The sequence below is a fragment of the Pelobates fuscus genome, chromosome 2, assembly GCF_036172605.1.
Source record: "Pelobates fuscus isolate aPelFus1 chromosome 2, aPelFus1.pri, whole genome shotgun sequence".
Taxonomy (NCBI): Eukaryota; Metazoa; Chordata; class Amphibia; order Anura; family Pelobatidae; genus Pelobates; species Pelobates fuscus.
This window is the reverse complement of record NC_086318.1, coordinates 146456390-146477337: the sequence shown is the minus strand read 5'-3', so window position 1 is coordinate 146477337 and position 20948 is coordinate 146456390. Positions and strand designations below refer to the sequence as shown.

The 20948-nt window shown below is 39.5% G+C and overlaps 1 protein-coding gene across 2 annotated transcripts in view; it reads left to right on the top strand.

Moving 5' to 3' along the window:
- The window catches only part of TPRG1 (tumor protein p63 regulated 1), a 338983-nt gene extending 319657 nt beyond the window's left edge, over nt 1-19326 (top strand). For both annotated transcript variants that reach the window (XM_063442810.1, XM_063442812.1), the window contains 2 exons: nt 16127-16280; nt 18444-19326. In XM_063442810.1, coding sequence (XP_063298880.1) covers nt 16127-16280; nt 18444-18638 — 349 coding nt within the window. In that variant the 3' untranslated portion in view covers nt 18639-19326. The remainder of the gene's footprint in view (nt 1-16126; nt 16281-18443) is intronic.
- The last annotated feature ends 1622 nt before the right edge of the window (nt 19327-20948 follow it).

Sequence of the window (20948 nt, the reverse complement as noted above, 5' to 3'; positions counted from 1 at the left end):
TTGTGTCACTATACCACACTCCCTCTGGCATGTAAGCTCATTGAGCAGGGCCCTCAACTTCTCTGTTCATGTGCGTCCATTTGTCTGGTTACAATTATGTGTCTGTTAGTCCACCGATTGTACTGCGCTATGGAAATTGCTGGCGCTATATAAATAATAATAATAATAATAATATAAAAAGTGTTGTGATTACTAAGCCATTCAACTAATTTTGGTAGAAATGCCCTCAAATACAAGATGACAGTCTGCACGCACTTCACTGTATCTGTTTTTATTTATAACCCCCCCCCACACACACACACACACACACACACAAATTAAGACATCGGTACTGCTATTCCATCAGTGGCATAACCATAACTGTTGCCGCCTGGGGCGGTCCCTGAGTTTGCTGCCCCTTTCAACACGCACCACACCACTTCGAACAGCCTTTGGCATGCTCCACTCCCTATATCAGAAACCACTCTACCCTTAGGATGCCCCCCTCCTGTCCCCTATCCCTGGAATGCCCCTTTCCCCCTATTTCAGATGCCACAACTCTAACCTTGTCTTCTATCCCTGGAACGCCACCCTATCCCCTATCTGAGCTACTCCCTTTCCTGTGGATGGCTTCCTGTCCCCCTATTTCAGATACCCCCACACCTAAGATATCCCCTGTCCCTTATCCCTGAATGCCCCCTACTCCTAGGTTGCCGCCTCATCCCTGGAATGCCACCAAGACCCATATTTCAGATACTTCCTACCCCTAGGATGCCCTTTTGTCCCTTTATTTCAGATACCCCTACCCCTAGGATGCCCTCTGTCCTCTATCCAAGGATAGCCACTCTGCCCCCTATTTAAGATTCTACCTTCCCATAGGATGCCCCTTTGTCCCCCTGTTTCAGATACTCCCTATCCATAGGATACCCCCCTGTCCCGGAATCCCTTTTACCTCCAGAGCCCCCTCATTTCAGTCACACTCAGCTCCCTGCCTGGAAGAGTGGACACTGTGCACTTTCTCTCAGATACATTGACATACACTCACTGGCAGACACACATACTCGCACACTCACTGATTTGACACAATCTGACAGACACACACTGACTCAGACACGCACTGAAAGACACGCACACACTCACTGACAGACACACATTCACTGACCAACACACATTGACAGACATACATACACACTCACAGGCATACACTGATAGACATACGTAGAAACATAGAATGTGATCAGAACCATTCGACCCTTCTAGTCTGCCCAATTTTCAATTTTCTAAATACTTTTATTAGTCCTTGGCCTTATCTTATAGTTAGGGGGCGCAGGCCCTGACTTTATGATCAAGTTTGCGCCACCCCATTGAGTGCTCTGTGTCATTTTACACAGCGTGGGAAAGTTCTTTGGAATTTTCCCACGCTGTGTAATTTGACTCATAACTCTCTGATTGGTTATTTAATCCACCAATCAGAGAGTTATGAGTCAAATTACACAGCGTGGGAAAATTCCAAAGAACTTTCCTGTGTAAAATGACACAGAGTGCTCTGATTGGTGGATTTCAAACCAACCAATCAGAGTGCTGTGACAGGTAAATGTAGAGACTTACCTGTCAGTCTCTTCATTTACCTGTCAGAGCACTCTGATTGGATGGCTTAAACCCACCAATCAGAGTGCTCTGAGCCTAATTGCAGGGCGGGGCAAGGCTTTATTGTGTCGGTTATAATGGTTTTTTATTTGGCCTTTTTGGGGGCTGAAAAAATAAGATTTTAGATAAAAGAAAACATTGAATGGTAAGTTTTTTTTTTTAACAGGTTCTTAGTTAAAGGTCCCCCTCTGATTATTTTTAGGGTGAGGGGGGTAGGTAGGGGGATCATTTTTTTTGGGGGGGGGGAGAGGATGACTAGGGGTTTAAGGACCCCTAGTCACCTGGGGGGGATGCTCAGGGGTGGGGGCCGGGGGGAGGACAATAGGTCCCCCCCTATTGGTATTTAGGGCCCCTACCGACCACTCAAGGGGTGGGGGCCAGGGGGGAGGACATTATGTCCCCCCTTTATAGTATTTATAGCCCCCACCCGCCGCTCAGGGATGGGGGCCAGAGGGGAGGACCTTAGGTGTCCCCCCTTTTTAGTATTTAGGGCCCCCACCCGCCACTCATGGGTGGGGGCCAGGGGGAGGACATTAGGTCCCCCCCTTATTTTACTGTCGGGCCCCCACCCGTTGCTCAGGGGTGGGGGCTGGGGGGGAGGCCAATAGTTCCCCCTATTGGTATTTAGGGCCCTCACTCGCCACTCATAGGTGGGGGCCAGGGGGAGGACATTAGGTCCCCCCCTTTATTAGTATATAGGGCCCCCCCTTTTTAGTATTTAGGGCCCCCACCCGCCGCTCATGGGTGGGGGCCAGGGGGAGGACATTACGTCCCCCCCTTATTTTACTGTCGGGCCCCCACCCGTTGCTCAGGGGTGGGGGCTGGGGGGGAGGCCAATAGTTCCCCCTATTGGTATTTAGGGCCCTCACCCACCGCTCAGGGGTGGGGTCCAGGGGGGAGGACATTAGGTCCCCCCCTTATTAGTATTTAGGGCCCCCCCTTTTTAGTATTTAGGGCCCCCACCCGCCGCTCATGGGTGGGGGCCAGGGGGAGGACATTAGGTCCCCCCCTTATTTTACTGTCGGGCCCCCACCCGTTGCTCAGGGGTGGGTGCTGGGAGGGGAGGACAATAGTTCCCCCATATTGGTATTTAGGGCCCCCACCCACCGCTCAGGGGTGGGGTCCAGGGGGGAGGACTAGGTCCCCCCTTATTAGTATTTAGGGCCCCCACCCACCGCTCAGGGGTGGGGGCAAGGGGCGAGGACCTTAGGACTCCCCCCTTTTAGGATTTAGGGCCCCCACCTGCCGCTCAGGGATGGGAGCCAGGGGGAGGACCTTAGGTCCCCCCCTTTTTAGTATTTAGGGGCCCCACCCGCCGCTCAGGGGTGGGGGCCAGGGGGGAGGACATTAGGTCCCCCCCTTATTATAATTTAGTGCCCCCACCCGCCGCTCAGGGGTGGGGTCTCGGGAAGGGGCACCTTTTTTTTTTTTACAGTGAGCAGCCACAGGCGGTATAGTGAGTAGGGGCATAATTTACTAATACTAAGTAATCTTTACTTAGTATTAGTAAATTTGGCTGAAAGACCAATTTAGGTCTTTCAGCCTTTTAGTAGATAGCTCCCTAATGCCGTTGGAATGGCCAAGTAACTGGCCAAGTAACTTACATTTTATATGTTACTTGATTGTTGTAAGTGTTGCAAATGCTTACAGCTAAATCCTGGCTATGTTTGTATGCTTTTTATTTAAAATTGTATACAATGTAACATTTTTCTTCTTTCACTGGGTAAGTATATTAGAACTTAGGCAATACTGTGCTTCGGAACTTCGGCACTTCGGCTCTTTGACACTTTGACACTTCAGCACTTTGACACTTCGGCACTTCGACACTTCGGAAATTCGGCATCTTCGGAACTTCGGCACTTCAGCACCTCGGAACTTCAGCACCTCGGAACTTCTGCACTTCGGAACTTCAGCAATTCGGACATTCGGAAGTACCCGAATGTCCAAATTGCCCTAAATTTGTCCGAATTCATATTCGGACCGAAACAAATTGCACATGTCTAATATGTGTTCCTTTTTGCCCACTTTATTTACTGGCCTACAGCATACGTCGGTTTCGGCACACCCACACAACCGACTTTTCCCCATCACAGGTTTTCTAACAACAATCTTACTTCATATCATAATCAAGGTTGCCCCGAACACCAATATATATATATATATATATATATATATATATATATATATATATATAAAATTTCCCACAGATTTCTGTGGGAAAAGCAAGTCTTATGGCTTGACTGGTGTGCAGATTTTTGTATTAACATATATATATATATATAACATACATATAAAATGTGAATTTTATAAACTAAGTAAGTCATTACTAAAATTAACATGCCATTACTGACTGAAACCACTAGAGGTCATAGTAGCATGGTGAACCCACTGCAATAGCATATATTTCCTGTGTTGATACAAGACACCTAACATTCCTAAATTGTTTGGAATAACGTGCTTTAAAACATCAGGTATGATTTTGTATCGATCAGGTAGTGTAAGGGTTACGCCCGCTTCACAGTGACAGACCAAACTCCCCATTTAACACACCGCAAACAACCGAAAACAGTCCATTTGCACAACCGCAAACTCCCCATTTGCACAAGGTTGGATACCAAGCTAGCCATGTCCCGTTCCTTGTCCTCACTGATGTCATTGAAGGTCTCTTCCTCCACCCAGCCACTTACAACACCAAGGGTCCCCGAAAGGTGACAACAAGCCCCCTGTATTTTTTTTTTAAATGTACACTACTGTTACACCAGATATGAGTTGCACTGGTGTGACACTGTGCACTGGCAGGCCCTGAAACGCACACGTGTGAAGGAAAATGACTGCTATAATATTACAGTCCAAAAAGTTTTTGTTTTTTTTAAATGCAAGCTATTGTGACACCAGATATGAGTGGTGGCACTGGGACCACCTTAAAAATATTGGATATCGCTAAAATTCATGATCACTATATATTTTCTCTACAAACCTCTAAAACGAACCAAACTACTCATCCATCCGCTATACCACTTTATCCCACCTAGAACTAGTGCCCAGTTAAAATACTTGACTCTTACTTACCCACACTCAGTCATGCCACACACATTTCACCACTACTCTCATTGAATCCCTCTGACTATGGCTAAATTCATCTTCTACATCAGAACACTACTCCTAAGATTGGGTTGTATCCATGTCTCGGGTCTTTCATTTAGAATAGGGGCAGCTTCGGTCTCCTTCAACACTGACACTCCAGTGCATATTATTAAAAGATTGGGCAGATGGAAATCCTCAGTCTACAACCGATATATTCCTCATCCCGAGAAAGAAATGAGGAAAGCTTTTAAAAGTTTGGCTTCGTAAATTTGATGCAATAAGTGTGTTTTTCTTTAATACCTTTTCACCCTCTTTGCATGAACCCAATTTACATATATTACTAATATGTTTCTGAACATAACGTATATACTCGAGTATAAGCCGACCCGAATATAAGCCGAGGCCCCTAATTTTACCCAAAAAAACTGGGAAAACTTATTGACTCGAGTATAAGACTAGGGTGGGAAATGCAGCAGCTGCTGGTAAATTTCTAAATAAAATTAGATCCTTAAAAAATTATATTAATTGAATATTTATTTACAGTGTGTGTATATAATGAATGCAGTGTGTGTATGAGAATGCAGTGTGTGTGTATGAGAATGCAGTGTGTATATGAATGCAGTGTGTATATGAATGCAGTGTGTGTATATGAATGCAGTGTGTGTGTATGAGAATGCTGTGTGTATGAGTGCAGTGTGTGTGTATGAGAATGCTGTGTGTGTGAGTGCAGTGTGTGTGTATGAGAATGCTGTGTGTATGAGTGCAGTGTGTGTGTATGAGAATGCTGTGTATGAGTGCAGTGTGTGTGTATGAATGCAGTGTGTGTATGAGTGCAGTGTGTGTGTATGAGAATGCTGTGTGTATGAGTGCAGTGTGTGTGTATGAATGCAGTGTGTGTGTGTATGAGTGCAGTGTGTGTGTATGAGTGCAGTGTGTGTGTATGAATGCTGTGTGTGTGTATGAATGCTGTGTTTGTGTGTATGAGTGCAGTGTGTGTGTGTATGAGTGCAGTGTGTGTGTGTATGAGTGCAGTGTGTGTGTGTATGAGTGCAGTGTGTGTGTGTATGAAAATGCTGTGTGTATGAGTGCTGTGTGTGTGTATGAATGCAGTGTGTGTGTATGAATGCAGTGTGTGTGTATGAATGCAGTGTTTGTGTGTATGAATGCAGTGTGTGTGTATGAATGCAGTGTTTGTGTGTATGAGTGCAGTGTGTGTGTGTATGAGTGCAGTGTGTGTGTGTATGAGTGCAGTGTGTGTGTATGAATGCAGTGTGTGTGTATGAATGCAGTGTGTGTGTGTATGAATGCTGTGTGTGTGTATGAATGCTGTGTGTATGAGTGCAGTGTGTGTGTATGAGAATGCTGTGTGTATGAGTATGAATGCAGTGTGTGTGTGCATGAATGCAGTGTGTGTGTGTGTGTGTATGAATGCAGTGTGTGTATGTGTGTGTGTGTAATGCAGAGTGTGATGCAGAGCCTTGGTGGGGGGTGGGCATTTTTATTTTTTAATTATTATTTTAATATTTTTTTTTGTTTCATTACATTTTTTATTATTATTATTTTTTATTTTATTATTATTTTTTATTTAATTATTATTTTTATTTTATTATTTTTATTATTAATATATATAAATTTTTTCGTCCCCCCTCCCTGCTTGCTAGCTGGCCAGGGAGGGGGGCTCTCCTTCCCTGGTGGTCCAGTGGATGGGCACTGTGTAGGAGGGGGCTGTGGGGGCTGCAGAGAGATGTTACTTACCTTTCCTGCAGCTCCTGTCAGCTCTCTCCTCCTCCGCCGGTCCGTTCAGCACCTCGGTCAGCTCCCAGTGTAAATCTTGCGAGAGCCGCGGCTCTCGCGAGATTTACACTGTGAGCTGACAGAAGAGCTGAACGGACCGGCGGAGGAGGAGAGAGCTGACAGGAGCTGCAGGAAAGGTAAGTAACATCTCTCTGCAGCCCCCACAGCCCCCAGTCTGTATTATGGCAATGCAAATTGCCATAATACAGACTATGACTCGAGTATAAGCCGAGTTGGGGTTTTTCAGCACAAAAAATGTGCTGAAAAACTCGGCTTATACTCGAGTATATACGGTATATATTATATTATTCACTCACTCACTCACTCTCTGGGCCGGCCTAAGATATCATGCTGCCTAGGTCCAACGATAAATGACTATGGGGGATAATGTATAATAAACACAGGTTACTGGCTATGGGCGGGATAATGTATAATAAACACAGGTTACTGGCTATGGGAGGGATAATGTATAATAAACACAGGTTACTGGCTATGGGAGGATAATGTATAATAAACACAGGTTACTGGCTATGGGAGGATAATGTATAATAAACACAGGTTACTGGCTATGGAGGGATAATGTATAATAAACACAGGTTACTGGCTATGGGAGGATAATGTATAATAAACACAGGTTACTGGCTATGGGAGGATAATGTATAATAAACACAGGTTACTGGCTATGGGAGGATAATGTATAATAAACACAGGTTACTGGCTATGGGGGATAATGTATAATAAACACAGGTTACTGGCTATGGAGGGATAATGTATAATAAACACAAGTTACTGGCTATGGAGGGATAATGTATAATAAACACAGGTTACTGGCTATGGGAGGATAGTGTATAATAAGCACAGGCTATGGGGGATAATGTATAATAAACACAGGTTACTGGCTATGGGGAGGATAATGTATAATAAACACAGGTTACTTGCTATGGGGGATAATGTGTAATGAACACAGGTTACTGGCTATGGGGGGATAATGTATAATAAACACAGGTTACTGGCTATGGGGGGATAATGTATAATAAACACAGGTTACTGTCTATGGGGGATAATGTATAATAAACACAGGTTACTGGCTATGGAGGATAATGTATAATAAACACACAAAAAAAAAAAAGAATGCAGCTTCAGAATTAATCTAAATTGTATGCCGTCTAGGAGGTGGGATGGCTGGAATGTGTCAGCTGACTGTGAGGTACAGGGTCAAAGTTTACTCAATGATGACGATTAGGGTTCGCCAGGAACTATTCGCAGGCGAACCGTTCGTCACATCACTATTCAAAGAATATTTCAAAATGAACAAGGATCTAAACCCCAATCTGTGCAATTTAAAGTTCACAAACCCTTGGTTTTATATTTATATAGTGTGCATTCTAAAAAAAATAAAAAATCTTCTCAATTGCCCCTCTGTAGTATATGCCCATTTCCCCCACAAAAAAAAATATATGAAGTGGTAGTTCCTTTAAGATTTTAGAGACAGAAGCCAATGGCAATAATGTAAATGCTTTCAAAAGCTGAAGATTTAAAAGGGTTTTTTGGCAGTTCTATTACAAAATGCCCTCCCTTTTCCATGGGCTACATAGGGCTTCAGCAATGGAACTCTTCACAATACCATAACCATTACAGCTTTTTGCCATTATGGTTCTGGGGGGCTATGGCTGGAATCTCCAGTTTTTGTCAAACAGTTTTCAAGTCCTAAACCCACTCCCAGGAGTCATCATTAGATGGAAGGTAATATCTTCTTAGAGGCTGCGAGCACTGTGGTATAAGAGACTTCCTGTGCCATTTTGGAAGCAACAAAATGGACAAAGATACTTACCTTGAAGTCACTGCATTTGCGTCACATTTGCCAACGCTACATTGATCTTTTCCAGACCAAGAAGAAAGTGGGAAACTTTTAACCAAGCAGTCCAGCAAGAATTTATAGCATATTTTATTTCATACTTGTCTTGCCATGGTGTTCAAAATGTCCCTTTAAACAGGGACAAGTATGCTGGAGGAGTTGTTGACTCTAGTGACTTCTATAAATAAATATGTGGTTACTCCACTACAAGACCCAGGCTACTTGAATAAACTAGCTTATGTTATTGTTAATGATTGCAGCGGGTTGAAAGGTTCATTCTTTTATCTCTTCGATCATGTAATACGATTAATGCTTGACTGGAAACTTACAGTTAGAGTCTATGGCCCAAACATCCAATATTTAAATTTTTGTACTTCAAAGCATTTCAAATATGAGTGTTACATTTCTGTAACTATTTCAGAAAGATACAGAGCCTTACGCGAGTAGCTAGAAGGATACACATTTAAAATGAATAGGATATAAACCCTAAAATAATGTACAGGACTATTACTGCTGTGAGTAGCATATCTCCAATAAAGAGTGCTGCATCTTGACATTGATAGCTTGTCTACTGGAGTATGCCTTGACATAACGCACTTGTAAAGCTGGTTGGGGAACAAACACTGTGTATTTTACCTAATGAACAAACAACGTATCTCCATATGATTGATTTTGGTTTAATTGGAATAACAATACAAATGTGTGCAGAATTATCTCCAAATACTTCCCAAAATAAAACATTTGTTTGTATTATTTGTGTATTGCTATAATAGAGAAAGTAAAGTGATAGCCAGTTCTTTCATCCATAATGCATTGGCCTGTTTCCCAGAGCAATGGTTTCAATCAAAAACAAAAATACGATTTTACTATTAAATTCTTCCAACATTAGTATTCCAATGCAGTGATCACAATTCACCAGCGTCACTCAGAGCACTCTGACATGGCTCTTAATGTCAACCTACAGGGTAACCCTTAACCTTGTAATTCCAAGTAAATATTAATATTGTTGCTGAGTAAATGGAGCTTGTATTAAATAGTTTGATGTTGAGGAGTTGTGGTGATTATTATTATCATTATTTTTATTATTTCCAAAGCACCAACAAATTTCGTACCACTGTGCAATAGGTCCAGAGGGCACTGATAGGGAGAGTGCCAAAAATGGATTGGCAGAAAGGTTGCCAGTTACATAGAAGGTAACCAAATGTAACTGACATGGAAGGAGATAAAAGGATACTAAAACTTTGTTGGTGGAACACGGGAAGAAACAGCATGAATGTTGGAAGAAAAGGACTAACATAGAGGGCGGAATAATGGGGATAATAATGATAATACATATGGACTAATATAATGGGTGAGAAGAAAACCCCCCAGGAAGTTTTAGAAGAGGGTACAGGGGATAATTGATGACATCAACAGGTGAGTGTGTGGGAGAGCAGTAAAATTGGAATGTTGAAGAGTGAAGTTGATTGATGGTGGAGTCACTAATTATTAGATGCGGCAGACAGCTTTATGGAATGAAAATTACCAAGAGAGGACACAGGTTTGCCCGAAGAGATGAATTGTAAGGGACTTCTTAAATGATGGAAAACCAGGGGAAGGTCTGATGGGAGAGGGTGGTTGTTCTATATAAATGAGAAAATTGAGAAATTCATTGGGTGAGAATTATCAGTACGGGTACAAACAATAGGCAATAGAAGATCCCGGCAGAGAGGAGTGAAGGAGAAAGGTTTTACATTTGAATTAAGGGAGAAATATAATGGAGTAAAGTTTTTAAGAGCAGGAAGTAAATGTAATGGTTTGCAAAGTGTGAGAAGAGTGATGAAAAAAAAATAAGGCTGGCAGTAGAATTCCTTATGGACTTTTTGTGTAAGAGTCTACACAGCTTCACTTGATAGGTATCTAGATTAATTGTCAGCATGCGCTTCTGAGTACCTTTCCGTAATGTGCTTTTTTTCCTGTACTTGAGTTCTTTCAATATAAAACAATTTGCTCAAGAGCATTATTACTTGGTGCATTGCTTTGGAATCAATGCCATAGTTATAAACCTCCAGGCTGTTCCATTGGTCTAGCAATTCCTTTTCTTGCAGGCCAAAGCTAACAAGCAGTTAATGGAATAGAGCTAAGGGCTCAGGAATATGCTGGTTAAAAGCCAGGTGAGCAAAGATCACAAAGGAGCACCTGCCTACAGGTTTGTAAGAGCCTGAGGGCATGGATAGACCTGAGACTCTGCAATCTCATTGTCTGACACCGTGCCAGCGTCTATTAGTTCTTGTCTTGAAGAAAAAATAATAATTTTAGGTCGTTTAGGAAGCAAAAACACCACTTGATACCCTTGGTGATGCCAGGTCTGTCACTTTCTTTGTGTTTTTAAAATAAACAAGGAGGTCGCATTTCTAGAAGTAATATGGGGGGCCTTTTTTATGACAATAAGCTGTGCTTTCAGGCAATGCTAAGTAAAGGCAGTTTACTTATGTGTCTTATGTTTGCATACTTTCCTTACACACACCCTACATTTATTGCATAAAAAAGCAACCTTGTAAATCTCTCTCCCCTCCTTTGGGCTATGCCTTTATTCCTGCAGTTGTGTCAGAAGACTCTGAACAGGGGCAGCTATAATTATGTTAAATACATGTATGTGTGCGCGTGTCTATGTATTCTCTTTTGAGGTCTGTTGGTTTAAACAAGACATTTTTATTTTTTATGTTTACCATCTATTGTTGATATTAAAAATATGTAAACGTTCACAATACATGTGTTTAATAAGTAACTTACTGATAAGTGCCTTACTGTACATCAAAGAGCTGATTTATAAATCCTAACCTTGTGTACCCACCACCCGGCCAGGCAGGGAGAGTTATGAGACAGACCACGTTAAATAGATTGGCATACACATAGATTGTATGGTAAATTGAATGCTTCAAGTGAAAAAAGTGTCATGGAAAAAGGGAAACCACTTACTTTCATTCTAATTTATCCCCAAATCTCTACTTCAGCATGGCGCAATGTCTATATATATTATTTTTTATTTATTTTTCCTTCAAACTTTTCAATTGAAGTTTAGATAAAATGCATCATACAGTGAGGATATATGTAGATTTTAGTGTACTGTTATAAGTGAACTCCAGAAGATGTTTTGTATTTTATTTTAAATTAACAATAACTATAATATAACATATAAAAAAAGTGTGTGTGTGTGTGTGTGTACACTTTGTATATATATATTGTAATGATATGCCATTAAAGTTTAATACAGAAATAGCCTGACATACAACTATCAATTCAAGTGCCAATTTGTAAAGTCAAGTTTTTATTTGTTGTTTTATTTTTGGAGGGGGTCAAGGAGAAAATTTACTATATACAAATTATAATTCCAATAATTTTTGTACGAGTGATGTGAGATATCCAAATAAAATATATGGAAGATGAAATAGGTTAACAGATCTTTAATTCCATTAATTGGTTAATGATCTTAATGATCTGTTTCCTAGTGGCACACACGAGGAGTACATCCAACAAAAGCTGCGTCTAAGATTAATTGTATTTTACTGTTGAATAATTCATGTTAATAATCACAATCTCATTGCATTCAGGGCATTTATCTGTTTGTTGAAAGCCCAGTTAGAAAATAGCTTTATTGAAACATAGTAAGTAATGTGCGTGTTTTTTTTTTTTTGTTCTGTTTTTTTTTTTTAGGGGAAACAACACTCTGGTAATAGTTATTGGTAGATATCATTAATTTGTCCGAAGTAAAGTCAGGGAGGAGAGTATACCATTAGTTAGGTTGAGGATGTATGATGTTATAGATAGAACTTTTAGAACGGATCGTCCATAAAACTAGTCATTTTTATTGTCTGAGCACTATTTCTTATCCCAGAAATTCCTCCCACACGCACATAAATTGTAATGAATACTGATGTTAAAAAGTGGTAGTAGAGAGAGGTTTGTTTTTTTACTTTAAAGCATTAACTCATTTTAGACTATAAAAGCAGAGTTGTATAATTTTTTTCAAATTGCTATTTTGGTCTGAATTTTTGCAGCTTGGCCAACAAATATCAATTCCCTGTACAGAGAATACCTACTCTAAATCTAATAAACGCTAAACATTTTATAGATTCTATTTGATGGAAAACAATCTAAAATACATGCTCCGTCATTTAAACATTCATTCATTTGTCTTCTCAGCAACTAACAATCAATGTCTATAAATGAACATTCTCCTTTCTTCATTCTTATCAGTAAAGTGTTTGAAACGTTTCAAACGTTGAACACAATCATTTCATATTGTAGGGGTCTGCCAAAAATTAATGCATACCTTTATTTAAGGACAGATGGGCAAACATTGAAAAGCTTGGACATAAATAAATGTATATACAGCGCACTTGTACACAAAGCTGCAAAACCTCCATTGTACCTAATGTTTTAGTGGCCTGGTGCCAAGTCACACATACCACTTTTTCAGTGAGCTGGAGTTGTGTTGCCAGATGCTAAGAAAACACTGTAATTCTCAAATAAAACTATTCTCTTATAGTGGGGGAAAGGCATGCATTGCGATTCATGATTCTAATCACACATATATCTAATCTTGAAAAGAGGATTATATTAAAGAATGATTAGGTTTCAAATGTCTAATAGAAAGGCAAACATTATTTTTCTTTTTAGTACAATGGTTAATTTGTGCAAACTATATTCATACACAGTATTGTGTGTCCGTGTGGATGAGGTAAGTGAAGAATATGATATTAGTTTTACTAATAAAGAAAAACCACATAAGATAATTAAAGTGCATCAGCTGTAAACCGGGTAAAATTGTCATCTGTTGGTCATAATTTGTTTATGGAGACAGTGTCTGCCCATTGTTTCTCCAGAGTGAGTTTCCTTTACATACTGATTAAAATGTTCAGAAAGAGATTTACTTCTTTGTGTATGAGCAACTGTTAAACGTGTCATGGGTTTAGTTGTAGTGTTTCTCTGATTTCATTGTGTTATATATCATTTCCTTAATACATGCTTTTTAGTGAAGTGGCTTCTTTTTGGTGTTTTTGGAACCATCCATGTATCTGTGTGCATGTTTGTTGGTTATGTTTGCTGGAATCATTTAAGAAGGACTCAAAATGAGCTCAAGGCAAATGAAACCAAGCAGGGCTTATTATATACAGAGTAACAGGAAACACAGGAGCATGAGAGTGTTGGTTAGAACAAAGAGATGTTATTGAACCACAGAGTATGTAGACAGCTGGAAAAAAAATGTAATTCTATTCAACTATATGCACTTTATACAGCTCTACCTACTGTTGGAGTATGTTGGTCACTCGTTATATATTATGTTTGATGTTGATGCTCAGAACCCCTTTTTAGCATCATGTCCATTGTCATGTTGTACTCCGTTACATTTTCAGATCCTAAGGTCCATCTCTTGGCAATTGTTTTGTAAGTGCATCTTCAGTCATCTTCTAAAACAGTCAATATCCTAGTACTGACTACTAGTAACATATTGCTCTTGAAGGTCTCTCTGAAGGTCATACTTTGCATCAGTATGCTTAACCCAAGGATCCTCTCAGTATGTTCCTACTTTATAAAACCTTAGATGTTTTCATTAATCGGTTTTGGCATCGTACACCACCATGTCAAGAAGTAGCTCACTCTGATTGCTTTCATATAAGCTTGTGCTCTGTTGTGTGTTTTACCTCAGCTGCAAAAAGCATATGTTAACCAGATGACTGAAAAAGATGACCATTTGCAATCTGTAGTGAGACTGATCCAATTAGCATTTACATCTTTAATTATAATTCAGGTGACTGACAGTTGTAGTTTAAAGTGGATTTTTATTTTAAATTAACACTCCCCTAGTCACACCACCCATTGCTGAGATGCACATAATCTCTCTACATACTTCCTGTGTCCTAATGTTTCTAATACCCCACCTCCTATAGTCTGTAAGCTCGTTTGAGCAGGGTCCTCTTCAACCTATTGTTCCTGTAAGTTTTCTTGTAATTGTCCTATTTATTGTTACATCCCCCCCTCTAAAAATATTGTAAAGCACTACGGAATCTGTTGGCACTATATAAATGGCAATAATAATAATAATAAAAGTGTCTACATTATTTAGCTTCCCTAATTGCACTGCATGTTTAATTTAGACTTTCTTATCTCATGCTCTGTTAAAAGCCTGCTGACATCTGCAACAATGCCCTGTGTGTGAAATTTTTTTTCAATTAACAGAGCAGAAGATCATAATTTCTAAAGTAAACACACTGTGCTGTGAGATCTGATTGAAAATTATGTATTTTTTTACGGAGGCTGTGTGAGCCACAGCCAGGGAAAGTGTGGGCAGGTCTACGTAAACAGAAACAAAAGTGATTTAATTTCTGAATAGCAGACAATTAAGGGGCATTGTCTATACACCGAAATTGCTTCATTCAGCTAAAGTTGTTTAATTCTTAACGAGACGCTTCAGTTTTTCCACTGTAATCCCAGACACTTATTTATAGTGCTGCTTTCTAGCAAGGTCTGTAATCTGTAGAGGCAATATTGCACCTTGTAAGAGTTTACTCTACCATTTCCTCTCTACATTTGAATGGCACAGTAATATGGGATGTCTGAAAGCTGTTTAATCTAAACCATGTGACTCAATTTACGATTTGATCATAGTCTTATTCTTGTTCAAAACAGATGATTGCGTCATCAACATAAATCAGATAGTATCTCCATTGTGAGACTTGGAATATAATTATAGGCATGGCCTGGTTTATTCAACAAAAATATTATTTTGTATGCACTTCGTTCATCTCTTAATCCCATGCTCTTGAGTCCTGTTTGAGATCGTATATATGCTCTTTTGGAGTTTGCTTACATGAATCCTTAAACTCTGGTTACCTTTACAGCTTATCTTTGGTGTCTCCAACTAGGTGCTTCACTTGCATTGTCTTATTATGCTCTTATTATGGTGTATAAAGAAACTAGCCTTTTCTCGTATTTTTCAATGTTTCCATGTGTATATTTTACTATGAAACTAAAAGATGATACAGGCACCCAGGTACCACATTTTGCAAAGCTGGCAAGACTCATTGAGTTACATGTCTGCTTTACATTTTAAAGGGCTATAAAATTATATCTAGTAGAAAATAATATTATGTAATATGTTTTATAATTCAGTGTACTGGACCTACTATGCTGTTTGTAGACATTAAACAGCACTGTCACCATCTGGGCACTTTGCACAATTCACAAAGACTGGCAGTCAGGTGGCTGAGAGGGCAGAGGAAGGAGAAATTGACTTACATTCACCTGTCTACGAGTCATTCACCTGTCTACACATGCGCATGAGTACAACATTAAGACCACAGGATCATCCATAGATAGAGTCAATTTGCTGCAGCCGTCTCTGGTGAGATGATGATAACTCCACCCAATGTCTAGAAGTGTCAGGCGTAGGAAATATACAGACAAAGTAGTCCCTAGTATATCTCTGCATATCTCTTGATTGGGTTTCAATTTCAGTGAAATTTCAACACAGTCAAAATGAGTATTTCAGAAAGATTCTATCTTTATGAAATACGAATATTCTAGGAGAGGGTAACCCGAGCCGCTTTAAAATATGAGGAGAAGAAAGGCAATGATGTAAAAAAACACAAGAATGTTTTACTTGTTTCAAATGCTTTCTTGAAAACCGTTTATTAGAAATGCTTTCATTGCAGAAACGATACTTTCAGCAACAGTTTATTAGACACTTTGGCACTGACTGTGTATCCTAAAATTGTATTCCTGCAGGAGAGAAGGAGAAGGGCTCCGTATGTATTGGGATAAATTGCGTGAGCCATCGTTTGTGTCTCGTTGGAATCCTTTGTCCGGGGATCTACCATACACTACATTCATTGAACACCCGCTGAAAAACTGCACTGAACAATTCACCATCATTTGCCAGGTAAAACGGCAATGTAATATGTACAGACAGTTGTTGTATTGATCCAGATCCACTATTTTTCTTTCCCTTTCCATTCTTAGCCTTTTCGTTCCATAGTTCCATATTGTTTTCCCTCTCACATCCCAGTTTTTTCATCTTCTCTCTTTCTTCCTGCAGTCTTTTCTGTCTCTTTCTACTTAGCTTGAATATACAAGCCTACATTTGTTAGCCTCCTTTCCCAACTCTGTATCTAGGTCCTTGTGATTTACAAGGTTGCTCGATGGCGCATACCTCTATATCTGTTGTTCTGTGCTATTTGATATTCCATTATATTCATGTTGCAGATTATAGAGTTACACTATGGAGATCTGTCCAAATATCTCAGATTTTGCAGATGGACATAGTGAGTAGAATATTTAAAACAGCTGCACCTGTTGGTGTTCTTAAGGTTGTGTTTCCAAACTGCTATGTCCCACAATAAATCTCAGTATTCTGCTCAAAGATATACAAGCAGATGCAAGTTTATCAAAAGTAGAACAGAAAAAAATGGGTTAGTGGCTTGTTCCAAGTGCTCACTGATAAACAACATCACTCGGATATCTAGCCAACACTTGCATGATCATGTAGTTTTGGAGACATCCTTAATTGGGTAACGCAATCGGCTGACCTGCATCTTGCGTTTTTTATGTTGTTTTTTTCCAATTGACAATTGACATAGGTAGGTGTTTTGAAAATCATGTTTAAATCTAAATGCAGATTCAGTTTCAAATTCAAGGCTTCACCAGACCCCCATATGGAGGATATATAAACTATCTAGTAGGAGGCTATGCCGTGTTAATCTAGAGTAGTGGGTTAAGACAACCATTTGACAAGAACAGTAAATCTCTGTAGGAAGGTGTAATTGAGGTCTATAGCTGCTTCTCATGAAATCACAGCACAGAATGGTATTTGGAGTCCTATGACAGGTGCTGTATGGCATTCCAGTCTGTGGGCTCAAAATCACAGCCCTGCTCTGCACTCTGTGGGATGGACATATTTTTACCTGAAACTGGAATGCTAAAGCTTTTGTTAAATTAAACAAATCCCATAAATAGAATTCTGTGCATCAGTTTAGAATTTATTTTGAGTCTTTACTATGACAACACGGTTCATTAGTGCTTATGTGTCTACATCAAATGCACACACATGTATGTATTAAAACAGGAAGGAACTTCATAATAAAACTAAAGATAATTGGAAAGTGTCTGAGAGTGAAATGGGAAACGGATTTATATAAACATCCATGGATATATCTACACATACACTGACACCCTACCTATGTATACCACTACATTCACACACATATACACTGACATACTGTATGCAGTCATGGGAAAAAGAAAGTACATCCTCTTTGAATTCTATAGTTTTACCTATCAAGACATAATAGCAATGATCTGTTCCCTAGCGGGTCTTACAATTAGGTATATACAACCCCAGATTAACACCACATAACATATTCTACTATGTCATGATTTATTTAACAAAAATAAATCCAAGATGGAGAAGCTATATGTGAAAAGCAAAATAATTAAAGGTGTTCTATAGTTTAAGGAATGCAAAGCTGTAGGTGACCAAAAGTTGGTTAGCCACCAGGAAGTGCTTCTAGTGGCTAACTGATTGACAGCCACTAGTGGCAGTCTTAGTCTTGGAATATAAACATTGCCATATCTCAAAATATGCAATGTTTTACATTGCAGGACTAAGGGGGAAAGAGACAGTGCACCCAAACCACTTCAATGAGCTGAAGTGGTCTGGGTGCCTATAGTAATTCAAAGGGCTTTTACTCCTGGTTAGTCAAAAGTGCCCGGTGCTTGTCTAACAAAATTACAACATCCAAAGTAATGGCCGCACTCAAAGGACTTCAAAAAGAACATTTGTTAAAATAATACTTAGCTTTTATTAATACATCTTAAAAAATAAGTCGACGTTTGAGAACCACCAAGGATACTTTCATCAGGACAAAATAAAACCTTTTTCTTTTTGAAGTCCATTGAGTGCAGTCATTACTTTGGATGTTTTATATATATATATATATATATATAAATATATATATATATATATATATATATACATACATACATACATAGAAAGAGATAAGACGTTTTAAATATTGGTTTTCTTTTACTCTCCTCTTCTTACCAGATGTCGAGTTTCCATGATAACCTGGTAAAAGCTGTCCAGTCCGCACATGACCAGACTCCAGTGCCAGGCCGTGCCAATGGGGTCCTGATCTTAAGCCAACCTCTTTTGATTGAAACATATGTTGGGTTCATGTCATTTGTCGGAAACCGCAACAAACTTGGCTATTCACTGGCAAGAGGCAGCATTGGGTTTTAATTAAATTATTGTCTGTTATATTTTAAATGTTTAAATTGCAATGCATTTTTAATGATCTCGTACAACAGCCTTACAATAAAAATAAAGAGGTAGAAACCAGACATTTGCAAGCTTAGACTGATACATCATTAGCGGAAGCATTTCTATATGATGCAAACAACACTAAAAATTGTTTCACAACCTGTCTTATTTGCTGTGTAGCCTGTTTAAGTCAAGTATGATTGCCAAAAGCAAGACAAGCATCTCATGTTATAATGCAAGATTTTTTTTTCAATAGATTTTCTTAAATCCCATCCCAGTTCACATTAATTAACCTTGTATGGATTGTTTTCTCATGAAATGTAGCATTGCTTTGAAAGTTTTATATTTAAGAGACCTACCAAAGGAGTGAAGTTTACAAGAAAGGATTGTTACCGGTGGTTGCAATTTGTGTGCAAGAAACCATGTTTAACAAACTGAGAACAAAGCCATAAATAGACAGGCTGCCTGAGGCCAATACAGAAAATAAATCCATGTATTTTGGGCTATTTTATGTGATATTATGACTGCTAACAGTTTTCTAACTCAGCTTTAAATTGAAATTACTTATATCTTTCTGAACAATATTTAAGATGGGCTTTCATTTTTGTACTCAATGTTAAGAGCACTCATTGAAAATGCAATAAACATCACACTGTTTCCTGCTGAATTTCTAATAGTTATTCAACATGAAGCCTTTTCTGATTTTTGTCCACTTACAAATAAAATACCTTTGCCTACTGTGTATGCATGATGTTCACGATCTGACATCACCTGGTCACTAATAACACCCCTTGGCTACAGTTCTCTGTCAAACACAAACAAATCAGTTTGCTCTGTGAGTTCCTTCAGGGTGCGCCATGCTTTAGAGAATTGCACTATAATTAAATAATGTCCTAAACACCATTAATGCCTCTAAGCAAAGCTCCAATGTGCAGTGGGAGAGAAGTATGTCTATCATCTATCTTCACAAATGTACACTGTTAATATGAATGATGGCAACTTGCATGCATGCTCCCAGGCTAGGCGTATATAAAATATGTTATGAGTATGAATGAAGAATTTTGTTATATGTATGCATACAATTACCATCATCATGTCCTACAATATCATTATGAACCCACTGAAGGACATGTGCTATGAGGAGGCTGCAACTCCATTATGCCTACTGACAAGTATTTTCCAAAATCCAGAGGTCATTCTCATTTTGATGGAGATAATGCGTTCAAATGTATTAGATTTTATTACGATATGTGCAGCCAATATGACAAAATTGCAACCTAGGATAAAGTAAGTTCCAAACAGGCACTGCTTAACACACATGTATATTCCATAGGTTTTAAAGCCAAAGTTAGCTGACACCACTGTGAGCAATATGTAAATTCACCACTCATAGCTTTCCCGGGCTGAATCCCTACTGACTCCAGTGGTGTTTGGCTCTGCAGCTATATCAGATGCTTAGGTCAGTTAAAGGACCACTATAGGCACCCAGATCACTTCAGCTCAATGAAATGGTCTGGGTGCCAGATCCCTCTAGTGTTAAGCCTGCAGCAGAAAACATAGCAGTTTTAGAGAAACTGCTATGTTTACACTGAGGGTTAATCCAGCCTCTAGTGGCTGTCTCACTGACAGCTGCTCGAGGCGCTTCCGTGATTCTCACTGTGAAAATCACAGTGAGAAGATGCTGACGTCCATAGGAAAGCATTAAGTATTGCTTTTTCTATGGGCAGTTTGAATGCGTGCGTTGCTTTCGCCACACCTGCGCATCTCTTGCCGCGCATGTGCATTCAGTGCTGACGTCGGCAGAGGGAGGAGAGAAAGTTAAGAGGCTGAAGGGGTTTTAACCCCTTCAGCCCAGCGGGAGGGGGACCACGAGAGTGGAGGGGACCTAATGACCCTATAGTGCCAGGAAAACGAGTTTGTTTTCCTGGAACTGTAGTGCTCCTTTAAGGAGCTTCATCTAAACGTACAAAAGTGCAATGTCTAAACATTATAACTGCAGCAATTTTTCATAGAGAGGCCTACTTTGTGTGTTCTGCTAGTTTTTTTTTCCTCATACACCTTGAATTATATTTCTTAAACAATATACTGAAAGGAAGCGCAGATGTTCAGAAGATAAACCACCGTAATAATCCATTGACAAGATTTTTATTGTGCCCAATTTTAAGCAGGTAGAGCAATAGTGGTTACTACTTGTAGTGGATCAATGGGATAGCGGCAAAATGTCTGATGATCCTGTTGACTTGAGTCAATGCCTTGAGTCTAAAGCTTGATGGATGCATGCACATAAAC